Here is an 18,316-nt window from a genome sequence, read left to right on the forward strand (position 1 = left end):
AAACATCATTATTTCTAGATTTAGATGTGTATTTAGAATAGGGAAAATGAAATTCTTTAGACTAGCTATGCTACTGTCTGCTACTGCACATTTTTCAGGGAAGTATCCACTGAATAGTTTCCTTCCTGTTTTCTTCCATTTTAGATTATGGCTTGCAGTCATACAGAAAAGAAGATACTTGTGATGGATCAAGTTCAGCCCAGCAACCTTTGATACAGATTTACACAGCTCCTGAAATACGTACTCTTTCAGATTTTGAACCCAACTCTATGGCAGATGTCTACAGGTAACTAAGTTTTCATAATCTGGCTTTTAGTAATCTTGAGTATTCTTTAACTGCAGTTAGGCTTTCTGTAATTCTGTTGGCACTCCAGGTATATATTTGATTGTATTTTTTAAAGGATTGGAATATAGAACTAGAATCTGGAATGTAGAACAGCATAGATATCACAGGATCTTCTCTTTCAAGTTACATAACCAAATACTGAATTCACTGACATTATTTAAAAGCAGAGTTGGCCAAGTGATTTATAAGGGGTCACTTGACTAGTAAGATGAAAAGGCATAAAGATCTGCTGCTGTCTAATTATCCTTGTTGCTGTTGTTGTTATGAAAAGTAGATTATTTTCAACAATGGTAATACTTTAAAAGTTAATAGCGTCAATGTTCTAGAATGTCATAATGCACATATGCATCCTATAATTCTATAACTCAATGTCAATACAATTATTTGGGGGCATTTACATGGTGACAATATTTGGTTTACAGAGGAAATATAAAGAGTAGGGAAAAAAATGGATGCACTAGCAAATAATTTCATTCCTTTCCTTTTGAAAGCATTTATAGAAGATCACTTTCCAGTGGCTTTTCCTACTAGTGGTGGATTGCTTCTATCCAGCCACTTTTCAGATAAGTGGGAGCACAGTTGTAAACAAACGTCTGCATATAAAATGTACTTGAATGTCATTAACTTTTATCTATTCTATCAGACTAACTGAACAAGAATTTGAAGTCTCAGTAGTATATCTGCGTATAGGCTTAAATATGTCTTTAGAATTTCTTCCAAAATTGCTCAGCTAAGGAATTTTGGATTGTGTTGGTATTTCTGTCTACTGTCATTTGTCCATGTCACTCTGTACTTTTTCAACATGAAGTAGTCTTTGAAAGAGCTCTGCTCCAACTAAACAGTAATTTTAGGATTGTCTTATGCATTCCAGTTTACCATTGCCCTGCAGCCAAAATGCATCCCAGAAAATGTTTCCTTGACTTGTTCTCACTTTGCTCCTGTTCTGGATAGATATCATTATTTGACTTTGCAGGCAACTTTGCCTCCTCAAGGCATTTCTTGCCAAGGGTTCCCCTTTTAATAGTCCTAAGATCTGATTTGCTTCTCATATCATATATGTCTACAATGAACTTTTGACAGATTCAGTGAATGTTTCCTGGATTTATCTTGCTGTCCCACCCACATGTCTGCAAAATCCACATCTTCTTTTGTGGCACTGCAGGTATTAATTTATTGGTTAAAGAAAAGGTAAAAGCAGAGAGAGATAACACCAAAAAAGGGAGAACAAGCAGGCAGGGAAGATAGAGAAGTACCCTGTATGATTGAAAGGGTTGTCTTCTTATCTGGGCTGTTCCTTCAGAATTTGCATTTTAACAAATTTTGTGATTGATGATATAAGCAGGAGGTAAGCCTTCCCAATACATGTATTTGGCCTCACTGGCCAGGCAGCATTGATTCAATCTTGAAATCCTCAGTTTTCATCAGTGCAAAAATTCCATTAATATTTCTGAAAGTGAGGCCCAAATAAAAAATTAGTAGAAACTGCAGGAGTGGGGCTTGTAATTTAGTGTGTTCTTACAGATGAATCACTTGCTTTTAAAGTTCTCTAGGCAAAGTGTTGGTCAGATGGGAAAGCTAAAATGGAAATGAGAGCAGGAGCATGAACGTAGCTCCTGTTCTGAGCTAAAGAGGCTGTTTCAAGTCGCAGTTTCTCCAACACAGGTTCTTCATGATTTGTAATCGTCATATGAATTTCACTATCCACAAAGGATAGTGAATTTTATTGGGCAATGCAGCTGAAGATGATTTAAACCAATACTGCTTTATCAGACTTACTATCATCTAATTATTATGCTTGCAAATCTGTTTCAGCTTTGCTGCCTCACCAGGATAGATTCTGCTTTCTCCTACCAAATCACCACAAAATTAATATAAAAATCTCTTTAGATTAATTTCTAAATTATTCATCATGTTTTGTATACATTATTTTATTTTCCAGCGGTGGTCCACAAGTAGGCTGAAAGACAGATAAACACATCCTCTTATCAACAGAATGTCTTACAAAGCAGTGCAACCATTAGCAACACAATAGATTGAAAATCAGTATTCTCCAAAAAAGTAAATGTTACCAAGCTAAGAGGCATGCATGGGTAAACTATTACACAGTTCCACTATATAAAGAGGCATCTTTATCCAGCCTGTTGGCTTGCTTCTAAGAGACCTCTGCTCTGAAATATATCCAATGAGTTCAGGAAAAAGACTAAATTCTCTATTTTTACTGTCTTTTTCCGTTCTTCATCCTTGATGAATGTATTTGACCTTAGTTCAGCTGAGGAAGATAATGACCATGAAAATATAATTCAGAAGAAACAAGCAGAAAAATATATCTCCTCTGGACACACAGACTTTATGGAGATTTTCTAGAACAGTGATCTTTTCAGTGGCTGGAAAAAAGCTACTCCTCCTACTGGTGATTCTGATGAACCTGCTCCTGACCCCTGATTGGAGCAAAAATCCGAACTCTGTGTTTAATTGGTAGGAATCACATACATAAACCTGCACATATCACCTTGGATTCCATTAATTCTTACAGTAAAAATTGCTTTGCTCTCCCTGAAACTCAAACATCTTTGGCACTTACAACCATGAGAGGAAAATGCTATGAAACATTCAGTAACAGACCTCTGAAAACACATAGTAAGAAGTAGCAGTACCATTGCTGTCATTCCTTTTGAGATACTGGGCTTTCAGTAATAGAATGGGGAAGAGTAAGAAATCATGAGATGAAGAATTCACTGACTCAATTAACAGTTATTGCATTAAGATTTTTCTTCATTTTTATTCTGCAGTTATGCCATCATTTTACTAGAAATTGCCACAAGAAGCGACCCTCTGTCAGTAAGTAAATATGATCTATCTGTAGAATATGGCAACTTTGTTTTTGTTTCTACTGATGATAAAAACCATAATTTGAGCTACTGCACCTTTGAGTTACTTTTTGAGCTTATGAATGCCAGTTCAGTTCCCATGGAACTGAAACTTCAGAGCTTTGCAGAGGAGCGTATGATAAAAATAATGTAGCTCCAAAACTGCCTTTTGATTAGTTTTGTGAGGCATAATGGTTAGGTGGATGCAGGGAGAATGTATGTATTAATATCTTCCTTTTTCTTCTGCTTCTTCCTTTTCCAGTAATTTACAGGCCCTTTAGTGGAATCTTAGTGATAAGAATAACCTAGAAAAACAAATTAGCTGCTCTCTATAATGAAAATGTCTGTTTTGCATGTGTCTTTTGATCACTGCTAAATAGCAAGCACAAAAAGAATGCACCTTGAAATTGAAAGCAGATGGTCTGGATGTATAACCATGTTCTCTCTGAAATAATTTGCTTAACAAGAATTGTAACAATGAAGACTTGAAACTACCATTTTTCCAGTTCTCACAGTTTGTGAGAATAGACTAATATAGTCCCTGTGGTCTCTTAGAAGTTTCCCAATATCTTGCCAGGTATCTGTTTGTTTCAAAAGTTATGTCATATAAACATTGAGATTAAAGCCTGTGAGCCATGAAAAAACTTTTAGGCAAGTTGACCCATTTTAGACTGGGTTATAGTTGGTTTTTTTTTTTATCCTTTCTTCTCCCTTGTGCTCTTATGTAAAAAAAAAAAGCTGACTTAGAAGTGATAGGGAAGATGTTATAAAAGTGATGATGATAATAGTAATATATTTTCAGTGGCTGGCATGAGAACCATAACCCTTGTTTCAATATTGTTTTGAAACATCTTTTCTCTAGAAAGATGATGTGCATTCAGCTGAATGTTCTTGGTGCCCACCTTTGGCAGAATTAATTTCAGGAAAAGCTGAGAATTCTTGCCCATGTCCCACAGATTACGTAGAGGTGAGTAAAATACAATACTGTGTATAAAAATCATTTATTGAAGTGAATTTACAACACTTCATAGAAGTTTTATGGCAATATTACCTTTGATAACTATAAATAATCCAGAAATCAAGAAGTATACCTCAAACAAGGCAAAATGATAATATTTAAAATCCATAATAAAAAACCTGTCATTGTGACAGTGAAGGATTCAGTTGTCCCCTCCAGCTGCCAGTGTAATAGATTATGTTTTTAATATCCAATCATTGATTTTTGTGCAATTTCATTTTATTATAAAGTGTTGAATTCCATACATATTTTATGTTAGTAATATCTAGCTCACTGACAGAGGGCTTTCACATAATGAAGTCTCTCTTAGGCAAACAAAGTTTGGTTTGTTTCTTATGCAACAAGTCTTTCCCTTCAGTAGCCTCAATAAAGTACACCCCCTCCTAGTTTAATTAAATCAGAACAAGATGAGGTCATCCTCATTTCAGTTTAAGTGCTATATAATTCACCTTTGCTGGTTTGTAGCAACATAAATGTAAAAATACCTCTCCTTAGCAGCACAGGCTTTTAATCAGAAAGATTAAAATATTATAACAGTCTTAATGGGTTCTTCAGCTCTTAATCCTTTGTGAAATTTGTATACAGACTAGTCCTCTAGTCCTCTGAAAACAGTATGTGACTCCAACAGCATAACAGCACAAGATAGGAGCTTAAGCAGTGTTCAGCAGAAGGAATGTGTATAATCTTACTCATGATTACCCACAGCAGCATTTTCATGAACTGTTATCTTTCATTCAGCAAGAACCTGTACAACTCCAGAATATTCAGTACAGCTCTAATGCTTTCCAGCAGCTGCATATAGAGCTCCACACAGCCAGTTGGCACCAAGGAAACAGAAGTATTAACTTAAGATACTGCTTGTGCTTGGAATAATAAATGGCTGTTTGCTTTTCTCACTTTCTTTCCCTTCTGCAGTTAATTGAAAGGTGCAGAAAAAGTAATCCATCTCAAAGGCCTACATTTGAGCAAGTCAAGAAAACACTGTACAAAATGAATCCTGTTAGCCCTGTTGACATGATGATGACTCTGGTAAATTTAGATTTTTAATCCAATCCAATCTGCTCACTTTCAATAACTTGTACCTCTATCCTTAGGGTTGTTTTTCTTTTTTATCCTATTGCCTTTGTTTGGTGAAAAAATCCACAGTTACTTGTTCAGTTCTGTTGGGTTGACTGTCGCTGTAGTTCTGCTTGAAACCCAGCTTTTGTCCTCATTCAGTTTTTTAACTTTCTCAACTTCTTCAGGGTTGAACAATTTATTTTTTTTTGTCTGTCAAATATTGCTTGCAAACTATATTCCTCCTTTCCTGTAACTCAGTAGTCTTATACTACCAGGGATATAGAATCCCTTCTTGCTACAAATAGCATGTTTATTAATCATTTTGAGCAGAGTATCTCAAGTCCCTCAGCACAGAAAGAAGATTCCTGCCTCCACAGATTATTTCCTCACAAAGAGGAGGGATGCAAAAAACAAAGCATAGACTAGCATAGCAAGGTAGTTTATGAAAGAGCATTGTGACCTTGCACAGTTGCTCTCTGCATTGCATTTGACCCCTAAAGTTTGCATGAAATTTGAATAGCTGAAATTGCCTCCTGCTATCTTGTCTGTAAGCAACAACATTGAGTCTAGATGCATAAATTTACTTAAGGAGAAATCTGATCTTTGGATTTTGTGAAAAAGTGTCATGCATTTTAGACCTGTCCCCTTTTTTATCTCTGAAAATTTTCAAAGCAGAATCATTCAAATACTTAAATCCTATTCAACTAGGCATCTGTTTCACTTAAAAGATGAATTTTTGAAAAATTTTGGAAAATTCTCTCTTATTTAGATGGAGAAATACAACAAACATCTGGAGATACTCGTTTCTGAGAGAACTCAGGATTTAATGCATGAAAAACAGAAGACTGATCGTCTGTTATATAGTAAGTTACAAAGAAAAAAATACTGAACATTCTTCTCAATAAAAATTTTATTTCAGCTGTGTAACTACAAACAATAACCTTTTGATAGGTGATTATTTAATGGGTAACATTTAGCTAGCAAAGAATGAATATACTTTTTTCTTGCAAATCTGGAAAGATATTTAGCTACTTTCTGTATTTCCCCTTTAGAAATCAGTGCATTCATCTGAGAGCTTTTTGCCCAAAATCCACAGTGACTTTGCATCACTGTGGCAGGCCTTTTACATAGTTATAAATGTTGTGGAATTGTAGCTAGTTACTTTTGATGGCAGTGTGTGTTCCAGAATTTTGTAAGATAAAAAGGCATAAAGAGATGGGAATAGCATGTAAGAGAGGAAAAAACAAGGGGATGTGAAAGTGCAAGATCGGGGGAACAAAGACGATTAAAAAAAAAAAGTAACAGGGAAGAGACAGTAAACAAACCTAACACAGGTAGAAGACACTAGCAAACAGTTGACAAAGAGGAAATTAGTAAAATCCCAGAATTAGAATCTATTAGAATCTAACCTTACTCTTTCTTGGAATGTGTAGGTACTGGTTTGTTTGGCCTAAAAATTATGGGCCATGTGAAAAATCTGAATGTGTTATCAGTGAGATTTATTTGTGAATTCTCACATTACAGCAGAGCAGATTTTCATGCAAAAGTGTTTCTCATTTTCATAAATTCTGCATTTATGAACATTTTTTGTGCCTTTAAAACAACATGTTATGTTTAGTGTATTCTTTTATCCATGTAAAAAAATTACAATGCTCTACTTTCTACAACAGGTATGTTACCAAAACAAGTAGCAGATGATCTCAGGCAGGGAAAACATGCACAAGCTCAAAGTTACTCAAGTGCCACCATCTTCTTCAGGTAAATAAAAATGAAAGATAGGACTAGAACTAACTCCTACAGAAGAAACTTCTAGGCTTCTAGTGGAGGTGAAGCTTCTAACCGAGTACAGAATTTATATCTAAACTGCTATTTATTGTAACAGGTGGCTCTGTAAAAAAAGGTCTTTCAAAATTCTCACACCTCCCTATTTATCATTATTACTTAAATAAAAAATTACATTACTCTGGAGCTCTAACAAGCAGCAGCACATCACTTTAGATATGTTACACATGCATGAATGCATGTTTCATAAGATAGGTCTAAGTAAAGAATCCACCATATAGCCTGTGTAAAGTAAATTTATCTATCCTTAAAGTCCACATGGATTTACAATTTTAATTCTTTTTATGTGTACAGGAAGCAACATATAAATGGCATGCCTTCACTTGTCATAAATGGACAGATATCAAGTTATCTTTTTTTCATTTATACATAACCCAAAACTGAAGACTGCTTAGTCTGTTCCAGATTAAAGTCTACCTGTAAATTGCTTTACTGCATTGATAAGCAAAAAGACTTGGGTCAGTCCATTCTTTTTAATGGAGTCTTTTGTAAATATAAATAAATGAAGACAAAACTATCCAGTAAGAATCTTAGTGAAAGAATTATTGAAAAGAAAATGTTGATGTAATTGCATTGAGAAATTTTTACTGTGTATTTAAGATTACTAATCAGCAATGATTAGGACAGTGGATGATTACATTCTTTCTGTTGTTTTAACAGTGACATTGTTGGCTTCACTGAGCTGTCCAGCAGTAGCACGCCATACCAAGTGGTAGATCTCTTGAACAAACTTTATACCACTTTTGATGAAATCATAGATAACTATGATGTCTATAAGGTGGAGACAATAGGAGATGCCTGTAAGTTCCTTGAGCTGTGGACAAAGATGGGGCCTGGGACATTAAGATAGAGACTGGTGACAAGAAGAGCTGAAGGAGGTTTGGAAAACTTCTTACCACTGGGAAGACCAAATAAAACAATCAGGAGATGAGTCCTACCAGAGCCCTAGCAAACTTTAGGAACATTTTCCTGTATACCTTTAGTCATTTGTAGGATTGATAATGCAACGTATAATAATGATGATGTGAATGGGACAAATTAATTGAGTAAAATACCACTGCTGTTTATTTGGTTCCTATGATTAGTGAGGTCTGATTTTAAGTCTTGGCAGCAGATTAATCCCAGTTGTATTCTGTATGACAGGAACACAAGTGAAAAAATGACCTCCTATATGAGATCATAGATGCTATACCCTAAGCTTTAGTATCTCTCTTTTTTGCAAAGACCATAACAATCTTCTTTCTCATAATGCACTGTAGGGGCTTGACTGCCTCTTTTTCAGTTTTGTAGGAAAATGCCTCTATATTTGCTACCGTGGCAATCTGCTGGGGATAGACTATGATTAAAATGGAGTTCCATAAAACCTAAAGAAAACTAACAGGGATTTTGGATGAGACAGACAGAATACCTGTAAGAGATATGGGGAAAAAAAACCCACTCTTTTTTCTCCATGTAATTACTGAACACATCATAAAATTCCTGAAAGAAATGCAATCCACAGATCCCTAAAACATAGGTTGCTTACCCTACACAGTAACAGAATCAAGGAATCATAGAATATTCTGAGTTGGAAGGGATATCATAGGATCAAGGATCATAGAGTCCAACTCCTGGTCCTGTACAGCACCATCCTAAAGAGTCACACCATGTACCTGACATTGCTGTCCAAACACTTCTTGAGCTCTGTCAGGCTTCATGCTGTGATCACTTCCTTGGGGACCCTGTTCCAGTGCCCAGCCACCCTCTGGGTGAGGAACCTTCTCCTGATATCCAGCCTAAACCTCCCCTGACACAGTTTCAGGCCATCCCCTCAGGTCCTGTCACTGTCACCGCAGAGCAGAGACCAATGCCTGCCCCTCCTCTTCCCCTCACAAGGAAGCTGTCACTGCAGTGAGGTCTCCCCTCAGTCTCCTCCAGGCTGAACAGACCAAGTGACCTCAGCCACTCCTCACACGGTTTCTCCTCAAAGCCCTTCACTCTCCCTCCCTGTGGTTGTCATTTGGACACTCCCTAACAGCTCAATGTCTTTCTTACATTGTGGCACCCAGACCTGCCCCCAGCACTGGAGGAGAGGCTGCCCCAGCTCAGAGCAGAGCAGGACAATCCCCTCCCTTGCCCGGCTGTGATGCTGGGCCTGATGCACCCCAGGACACCGGGGCCCTCCTGCCTGCCAGGGCACTGCTGGCTCAGGGTCAACTTGTCATTGATCAGGACCCCCAGGCCCCTTTCCTGCACTCATTTCTGTTTTCCAGCATCTCCTTTCCTAGTCTGTCTGCACATCCAGGGTTGCCCCATCCCAGGAGCAGAATCTAACACTTAAACACAAATTTGGTGATTGCCCAGTCTTCTAATTTCTCAGGGTCTCTTAGCAGGGCCTTTATGCTTGTGAGGCAATTTAGTAGCACTGGCAGACTCAGTATCCCTTCCAATTCTGTGTCCAAACCATATATGAAGGTGTTGAAGAGCACAGGGCTGAGGATGGAGCCCCGTGGAACTCCCCTTGTGACAGGTCACCAGTCTGATGTCACTCCATTCACAGTAACCTTTTGTGCCTGACCCCCAGCTGCTCACCCATCCTGTGATGTGTTTATCCAGTTGCATGCCAGACAGTTTGTCCAGAAGGATCCTGGGAGAAGCAGTATCAAAAAGCTTTACTGAAATCCAAAAAGATTACATCAGCTGGCTTCCCTTCATCACCTGGGTGGGTTATCCTGTCATAAAAAGAAATCAGATTTGACAATCAGGGCTTTCTGCTTATGAAGCCATTCTGGCTGTGACTAGTGACTGTGTTGTCTTTCAGATATTTTTCATTACCTCCCAGAAAAAACTTCTCCAGAATTCTGCTGGGCACTGAAGTGACAGGCCTGTAGTTTGCAGGGTTGTCCCTCTTCCCTTTCTTGAAAGTCTGGACATTTGACAGCTTCCAGTAGACTAGGACCTCTCCAGATTTCCATGACCATTTAAAAAGTATTTTCAGAGATCTTACAATGATTTCACCAGTTCTTTGATCACTCTGGGATGAATCCCATCACGTGCCATAGATTTACAGGGGCCAAACTAGAGCAGCAAATCCCACATAAATTCAGGTTTTAGTGGGAGTTTATCATTCTCACAGTCATGGCTGTCCAGCTCAGCACTCTGGGACCCCAAGGACTTGTCATCAGTTTTTAAAGCATAGTGCAGGAAGCATAGGACAATGTCTAGTAGGAGTCATTGCCCTTTTTTATAATATCTGCCCAATGAAAAAGGTGCATTTGCACTGCCTGTCCCACTTTAAGCATTCTCAGTGGAGGGGAGGATGAACAAAGAAAGAAAGGATTGGACGGAATAAATCTTATATAAAAATAAGGATGAAATACAAAATTTTTCATACCTAAGGTAATTCCACACATGAACCATTTCCCTAGCCTTCATTTTCTTCTGGCCTTCTTTGCTCAGCAGGCACAACTGTGCCTTAGGATATGAAGGAACAGGGCTTCTTTCTTTTTCTTTTTTTTTTATCTTTTAATGTATTTTTTTTATTGTAGGCAGTGTACTTTAGTAAATCTCTGTGTAATGCCAAAGGTTAATACAGTTGCATTGTTGTGTTAAGATATGGTGGTGTCAGGAGTACCCAAGGAGAATGGGATCCTTCATGCTGGTGAGATCGCAAGCATGGCTTTAGATCTTCTGGATGTCTGCAAGATTTTTAAGATTCCACACAAGCCCAATACCCTCCTAAAGATAAGAGCAGGAATACATTCAGGTATGTTGAGAAAGCTGCAAAAGATTCTTCCTCTGGCCTTACAAAAAGATCTGTAGTGGCCATTTCCTCTCCATTTAAAAAAAAGAGTTAATTTTTTTATATGCAGTGGAACACAATATAGAGGTCATCCCAACAGAATAATTTATTGGATACATGGGATATTGGTACCTCAGTTTTGAATACAGCATTGGAAACATCCCACAACCCCTTTGCCTCTGCTGATGTGAGTTAGAACTGCCATTCTGTATCTATTGTTTTTCTTTATCAGCTGTTCTCTTCTCAAAACAGTGAGTTGTTTTTTGACACTCTGATCTAGCCTTCACTGTGAGACTCCTAGCTCCTGATTTAATTTGATGTATGTTTGCAATTCCTTCTTGATAGACAGACAGAGTTGCATATGTCTTGTGCAGCCCAGCATCTTCCAACTAATCAGCATACATTGTCTTCTATGTTTTAAATCACTTTTAAGACAGATTTGTAACCCATGTAAAGACAATACTGACACTCAGGCTTTATTTGGTTAACAAATTAGATTTAAGATAGTGTGGGAAGCAACCACAAGGCTGTATGACTGATTATGTGATTTATAAACACAAAATGTCTTGTTTTCTATTTCTTGACAGGGGCAGTTGTAGCTGGAGTTGTTGGAACAAAAATGCCACGGTACTGTTTATTTGGAGATACTGTGAACACAGCTTCCAGGATGGAATCTACCAGTGAAGGTAATAAGGAACAAACTGCAGGTGGGGTTTTTAATCATCCCTGAATTAGTTCTTAAAAAATGTTAGGCTGAGTTTTGAGTCCTGACCTATTCAAATGATTCTGAATCCTGTAAAGAGTTTCTTGATTTCTATGTCCAGTCTGCCCAGGGACAAAATATCTGAGTGGTATTCTCTACAACTGTTTTTGTAACCAGATCCCCATATTTCTCAAGTCTCAGAAAGGGATTTTTGTGGCTTTGAAGTTCTCTACAGTAAAAAAAGGTAGAAATAAAACCAAATGAGAGGCAAGTGGTTATGTTCACTGTTTCTCTTTGTTCCTGGCATCCAGTTGGATTTATGGTAAAAATATTTTCATTACTCCTCTTTTATTTCTGATAACTTTCTGTAATGGAGAACACAATAAACAGTAGGACACCATGGGAGCTGTGTCTGTGTTGTAGAAGATTGTGTATATTTTTTAATATTGTTTATTTCTTATTTATTGTAATCTGTATGTAATGTAATATGTATGTATGTAATATGTATGTGTCTGCTAGAAAAGAGTCTAAACAGAGTTTCTGTGGAGGTGTTCTCACTGCTTCTTCCTAAGAGATAACAGAGCTCCAAGTTTACTTAGCAAGCTTTGTCTTTAGCCAATATGAACATTTAAATCTCAGATTCTGAAATATTTTAGCTGATCTACAAAAACTGAAAGAAAAAGAAATAGAGTGATCCAGTGTCACAGAACCCTCATGGCTTGTCTTCTTTCATTCTTGAAACAAAGCTGAGTAATTTTATGGCTCACATTGCAATGCATTGTAAATGAACTAGACACATACAAGATTCTTCAAGTTTAATTTAATGGTAAAAACTGATGCCTTCAATATGATCCACTAAAAACAAGGCAGAAAGGCAGGAGAATGGTCCTAAATGATGGATTTGAAAGTTTTGAAAGGATTTGAGAATAACTAGCATCCATTCCTTCTCACCATTTTTATTTTTCCAAAGCAAACACTAACCTGGGTGGAACACATATAACTTCATTTTTTTCTACCAGTCTACCAGATAACTCCTTTCATACTTCTTGTGTCATCTTATCTGAACTCCTTTAAAACTAATACCTTCAAAATCTGCTTCCATCTTTCACAGGTTATCTTTTGTTCTGTATGCCAGTTTCTTTCTAAGATGGTGCATCAACACTATAGACCTAGAAATAAAGAGAACATTTATCTTTCAAGCCTTTGTTTTCTCTCCCTCTTTTTCTGGCCACATAGTGAGGACCTCAAATTACATTACCAAGTTTTAACCCTAAGATGATTGGTTTAAAATAGATTAATCACTAGCAACGTGCATTAAAAATGCTATTACCTGGTATCTGAGTGCTAGTGTCTTGTTTTCAAGCAAGATGACAAGCTGAAATATAATGTATCTACTGCAAAGAATATTTCTGCGATATGTATCTCATGTATATATATGTTGGAACATATATCTCCTGATTACAGGCAATGTTCTGAGACTCTAAAAACATGTAAACAAATAAAAGTGGGCATTATAGAACTGTCATTTTCTGATATAGGTAAAATCAGTCAGACAATCTTAGCCAATCCTACTATCATCTGGGATTTTTTTTAAACAAAGAAGCATTGTGATTGGCTCTGTGTCACAGAATGTTACAAAAATTTTTGAAATTTTTTTAAATTTTGGCAAAATTTTGCTTTTCAGCAAAAGTAGAATTTCTTCTATCTGTCCTCCTTTTTGGTCCTTCCTCCATCATTTGCAAAAGGCAAGATAGGTGAGGTTTACATGATTTACATGAGGATAAAATTTCAGCTAAGGAAAAATCGCATTGTTAAAATAATTGTGGAATTATGTTAATATAATCTCTTCCATATGTTTTAATTTAAAGGTTTGGAGTCAGAGCAGGGATGGCTGTTTCCTTAATGTTTAGACTTCACTGAAAACTGAATGTGCAAAGAAAGCACTGGCTCTTTATTGATCAGGGGGTAGAACTGTGTATAGTTTTCTTCATCAGATGAAAAGGATGCTTATCAGTAGCAAAGACAGACAACTGTGAAGAGTACAAAAATATTATTAGATGCAGAATGTGAAGAGTAGTGCTTGTTGACAGCCCCATATTTGTCCTGAGATGCTCTTACAAACAGGCCAGGATCCTGGAGCTTATATGCAAACATTTTGAAGAACAAATAACAAGGAATGAAAGCAAAGACTTGAAAAAGAAACCCAAGGGGGAGTTCATTAATGAGTCCTGAAATTTTTGACACACTTTGGGAGATGGATCTGTCTTAGATGTATAATTTTTGCTAATATGATATTTCTATTTCTTTCCAGCTCTTAAAATACAGTGCAGTTCAAGTGCATACCAGCTGTTGGAGCAGATTGGAGAGTATGTGTTAGTATGCCGTGGGAATTTACAAGTCAAGGTGTGTATGCAACATTTACACTCAGCTTTTCAGAGAGGAGAGTGTGAAAGTACTCTGGAGTCCCTGAATTTTAACCCATGAAGTTCTCTATACGTTCTAGTCCTCTGTACCTCACAGTGCTTTTGTTAGACTAATTCCAGTACCTGAAGAGACCGTGTTCACATTTTAAGACAGGACCAGTTCCATGCTCTTGTTCATGAGACAAACCTGGTAAATCAGAGATGAAGGACTTAGTCAAGCTTGGAAGTCCTGCATGGCACATTCACTGTTACAACTGCTTGAAATAAAGAAAGGTCCTTCAGAGACATGACAAATCATCACATGAGTTCCACAAGAGAATTAACATACTTGTGGAACCAGTTTTGGATGGGACTTCAAAGAATTGTTTTAACTGATACTACTGTGTAGTGGTTTAGGTTTGTTGAGATTTTTGTTAATGTATTAGATAATGTGGCAGGTTTAGTGTTGGTTAAAATTATTAGTGTATTTATTTATTTTTTGTTGTGAGATATGGATTAGGAGGAGGGTAAAATAGGTTTAAATTTAAAAGGTATGAAGAAAATTTTATTAATAGAATTAAAAGATAAAAATAATTAGAATAAAATTTTTAGAATTTTTTTGCTTGACTTTTTTAATAAGAAATAGGTTTTTTGTCTTTATTTTTATAAACAGTAGTTGTTTGGGAAAAAATTGCAATTGTGAAGGTTTTTTTTTATTTTTACAGCCTTCACACAGCTGAGTTTATGGTTTATGTTAATTTATGGGGTATTATTTTAAGGATGAGTTGTTTAAAAGTAAAGGTTTTTTCTTTTATTTTTGTGATTATTTTTTTTTTTAATAGAGGGTTTTTTTCTTTCTGGGGTAAAGGGATTTTATTAATTTTTTTTGTTTAAGTTTTTTATGGGATAACCTTTTTAACTTTTTTTTTTTAATTATGGTTGCTTCTATTTATATTTATAGTTTGAATATTTTCTTTCTTTACATTTTTATGAATCAAAGGGGATATTTTATTGTATTACAGTTTATTTTTAAGGCTTTATTAAAATAATTTTTCGTTGTAATATTAGGGTAGTTTAAAACTTTTTAATTCAGAACTTGATTTTTTAAAAATCAATTTTAGTGTTTTTATGTGGGGGTTTTTTATGTGTTTTTACTTTATTTTCTTTTTTCACTGAGGGGAAGACTGAGGTTTGTAGGTTTTATTTGTGCAGTGAAAGGGTTAGTATTTTACTTAGGCTTGCAGATGGTTATGGGCAGAGGTTGAATGAGTTACGGTGATGGATTTTAGGTTGTGCTGGGCCCCTCTCTCTGCTTGGCCTGGATTTTTGGGGCTTGGTGGACTTTGGCTTGGGCTGATGGCAGGGGCAGGGCAGGGAGGAGGAGAGAGGTTTTTTGGGTTGTTTGTTTTCTAAAATATAGAGGCGGACTTAGCTTTTAAATGGTTTTAAAAGTTGTTAATTTTTAGAGTTAGCTATTGGGGTTTATTTAAGTACAGAGGAAGATTTTAGTAGTTTTTTCTAGAAAAATAATTTTTGTAGGAGGCTTTCTTTTTTCTTTTTTTTTCCCCACTAAATGTTAACTAATGCAAAACTAGCATATACTGGCATTATCTTTTAAGGAAATGTTTTATGCCTCATTTTTCCTCTATGTAAAGTGGCTGACAAGCACGTATTTCTCTTTTTGGGACTTGTTTTGAGTTGTAGTAAGAAAATTATTTCATAAATGACAGATAGTGTTATAACCCCATGACTAATATTCTTCCTTAGGGGAAAGGAGACATGGTCACATACTGGCTTGAAGGTAAGAAAGCCTCTGTCACCCAGAAGGCAGTCACCAGCACTTCTGTGACTCCTCAAGATGCCGACAAAGTTTCATACAGCCCGATACCAGGTGTCCTTCCCAGTGATCCTCTCTGAAGTCCTGCTTCCTAGTCACTCATTAACTCCAGTATCCCTTCTGCTTTCAGTCTGTTAGGTCATCTTGCTAAATTAGAAAATTAGGAAAGAGATTATGTACCCCTTTGGCCTTGTGAATGTGTTAGCTCAGGCTTTATTTACTGTTATTTCTCCCAGCAGTGGCACTGAAAATAAAAAAAAAAGCAAAAACTCGTCCTAAGGAATAATACATAGAAATGTCCCACCAGCTATCAGAGCAGAAGGTAGCTCCCCAGTGTTACTTCTTGATTTGGTTTTGATGGGAAGTCTTCAGCTTGCACCCACCATGACTTCAAAATCAGCTGGTTAGATATTCCAGCCTGTGAGGTGCTCCCACAGGAAAGGAGACAGTGTAGTGTTGCTGTTTAGTGGTGTCATGAACCCTGTGGCCATGGTTGTTTTTGGGGTCCAAAAGGGAAAAATGAGGTGTGTATTGTGTAAGGAAGTAAGATCCATCAAAAGAGGAGGGTGAAGCAGAGAAATTATAGTGGATACAAATTGAAACAAGAATTTGTACTCCTCCTTCCATTTCATCTCCATTGTCTGAAGCATAAAAAGAAGAATTAAGAAGAAAGCCTGGTGTGTTTCCATACAGCCAATTCCTAGTGAAACCTGCCATCTTGTTGCAGAAACATGAAAATCTTGTGAGAGAAATGTAAGACATTGTATGCCATTGCTAAAACGGATAAAGTTCACTACAGCTGCTCTTGTCTTTGGCTGCTCTGGTATTTCTCTGAAAAACAGCTCTTAACATCAGCTGATGTTGTTGCTTTCACTAAAGTAGTAGTGAGCCTACAATTGCTGGATAGCTATGTGTCAGTGAAATCAGGCAGCCCTCTGAGTCACTGTGCAATTCAGGACACAGTTTAGGAAAGGTCATTCCTGAGCCAGCATTTCCTGTAAAGAGAGAACCATCAGTACAAGTAGAGTAATCTCTAGATGAGCACGATTCTGTGAGCATTGCTGGTGTTGGCTTTCTTTAAAGACTTACGTTTCGGGACTAATCTATTTTGAATAGTTTAGCCCATCTCAGTTCAGCTGATTAACAAACAATCTAACAGAATAAGTGAAACTGAGAGACAAAGGATATCAAGAGTCAAAGCATTTCCACCAAAATGTGAACTAGACTGGATAAAGCTAGATGGAAGAGGAAAAGGAAGGACTTTGAGTGACATAGCACCACTTAGTCCTGCTTATTCTGTTCCCTTACCCTCCAGTCTGTCCCTAATCCTGGGGACAAGTACAAAAATATGCATGGAGTTACAATTTTTTCTGGTATAAATTTGTGTAATTTAACCAAGCATCTGGCTACTTGTTCATGTTCCTATGTAGCTAGCATAGCCACAGCTTTTAATTCCAAGTATGTGCTGTGCGACAGTGATAGGAGTGTCACACTAGTCTTTCTTCAGCTTCTGTGAGAAGCAAATGCTGCTGTAATGGTAGATTTTTCAAGGAAGTCTAACAGAGGTAGAATGTAAAATGCTTCCAAATTATGGGAGAATTTTTTGAGCTGAACAGAAAGGTTGTGTAACATTTTGAGCAAAAGTATGTCTCAGGAGTCTGTGAAACTCTCTGTAGTCTGAATGGAACAAGAATCGCAGCAAGGGTCACAGACATAGCTGGCTTTGGCACATGAGATTCCCAATGTAAAGTCCAGCCAAATTTTTTAAAATCAAAATTTTTAATTGGTTTCACATTTTTTCTAAGCTTAAAAATTCCTTTCTCTTTTTAAATTTCATATTAGAAGGTACATTTCAATTACTGGTTTTGTAATCTTAGCAGAATAAACCTTTCAGTTATCAGTAGCCCAGAGATATCCTCTAATACAACCATTTCCTTTATCCAAATGCTGTCTAAAAATTGTGAAACTCTCTGCTCTGTTATAGTGCTTCATGATGTATTAAATAGTATACATTATTATCTTAATGAGTTTCCACTTGTTTACAATTCTATTAAAAAGGTACATATCCTTATCAAATGTGGATGTGAAAGCATATGCTTTGTCTTTAGTATTTCAATTTTAACTCTTCTGCTTTATTTTAATGTTGGATATAGAATTAAAAGATTTTTTAAAAGTGTCTTATGAGTTTAAAATCTTCTAAGTAGAAATAAGTGATGAATGACCAACAGCAACCTTGCTGGATTGACAGCTCTAACCACTGGCAAGTCCTTGGGGAGGATTCAAGTTCTGCTGAAGACAGCAGAGACTCTTGTTGACTTCAGGAGGCTTAGAGCCTGGTGGTTTTCTATAAAAGAGGTACAGCCTGAAGAGTGCCTGTGTCAGCCTGCCTCAGTTTTATTGTTACTTCCTGTTCCTCTCCTTGAACAGAGTATCTCCAGAATGAGAATAATTTTCTACAGGC

At 36.8% G+C, this 18,316-nt stretch overlaps 1 protein-coding gene across 3 annotated transcripts in view; it reads left to right on the forward strand.

Moving 5' to 3' along the window:
• Window positions 1-18,316, forward strand: part of LOC111941232 (atrial natriuretic peptide receptor 2-like) — a 58,659-nt gene that overhangs the window by 38,033 nt on the left and 2,310 nt on the right. For 2 of the 3 annotated variants that reach the window (XM_086867157.1, XM_086867158.1), the window contains 11 exons: window positions 145-286; window positions 3,136-3,184; window positions 4,076-4,180; window positions 5,147-5,260; window positions 6,060-6,153; window positions 6,961-7,048; window positions 7,793-7,932; window positions 10,725-10,877; window positions 11,501-11,599; window positions 13,928-14,019; window positions 15,786-18,031. In XM_086867157.1, the coding sequence (XP_086723283.1) occupies window positions 145-286; window positions 3,136-3,184; window positions 4,076-4,180; window positions 5,147-5,260; window positions 6,060-6,153; window positions 6,961-7,048; window positions 7,793-7,932; window positions 10,725-10,877; window positions 11,501-11,599; window positions 13,928-14,019; window positions 15,786-15,935 (1,226 nt within the window). In that variant the 3' untranslated portion in view covers window positions 15,936-18,031. Of the gene's footprint in view, window positions 1-144; window positions 287-3,135; window positions 3,185-4,075; window positions 4,181-5,146; window positions 5,261-6,059; window positions 6,154-6,960; window positions 7,049-7,792; window positions 7,933-10,724; window positions 10,878-11,500; window positions 11,600-13,927; window positions 14,020-15,785; window positions 18,032-18,316 lie in introns of those variants that run through there. The other variant, XM_086867156.1, reaches the window with a different exon arrangement.

This window comes from Cyanistes caeruleus, chromosome Z (assembly GCF_971803275.1).
Source record: "Cyanistes caeruleus chromosome Z, bCyaCae1.hap1.1, whole genome shotgun sequence".
NCBI classification, from domain to species: domain Eukaryota; kingdom Metazoa; phylum Chordata; class Aves; order Passeriformes; family Paridae; genus Cyanistes; species Cyanistes caeruleus.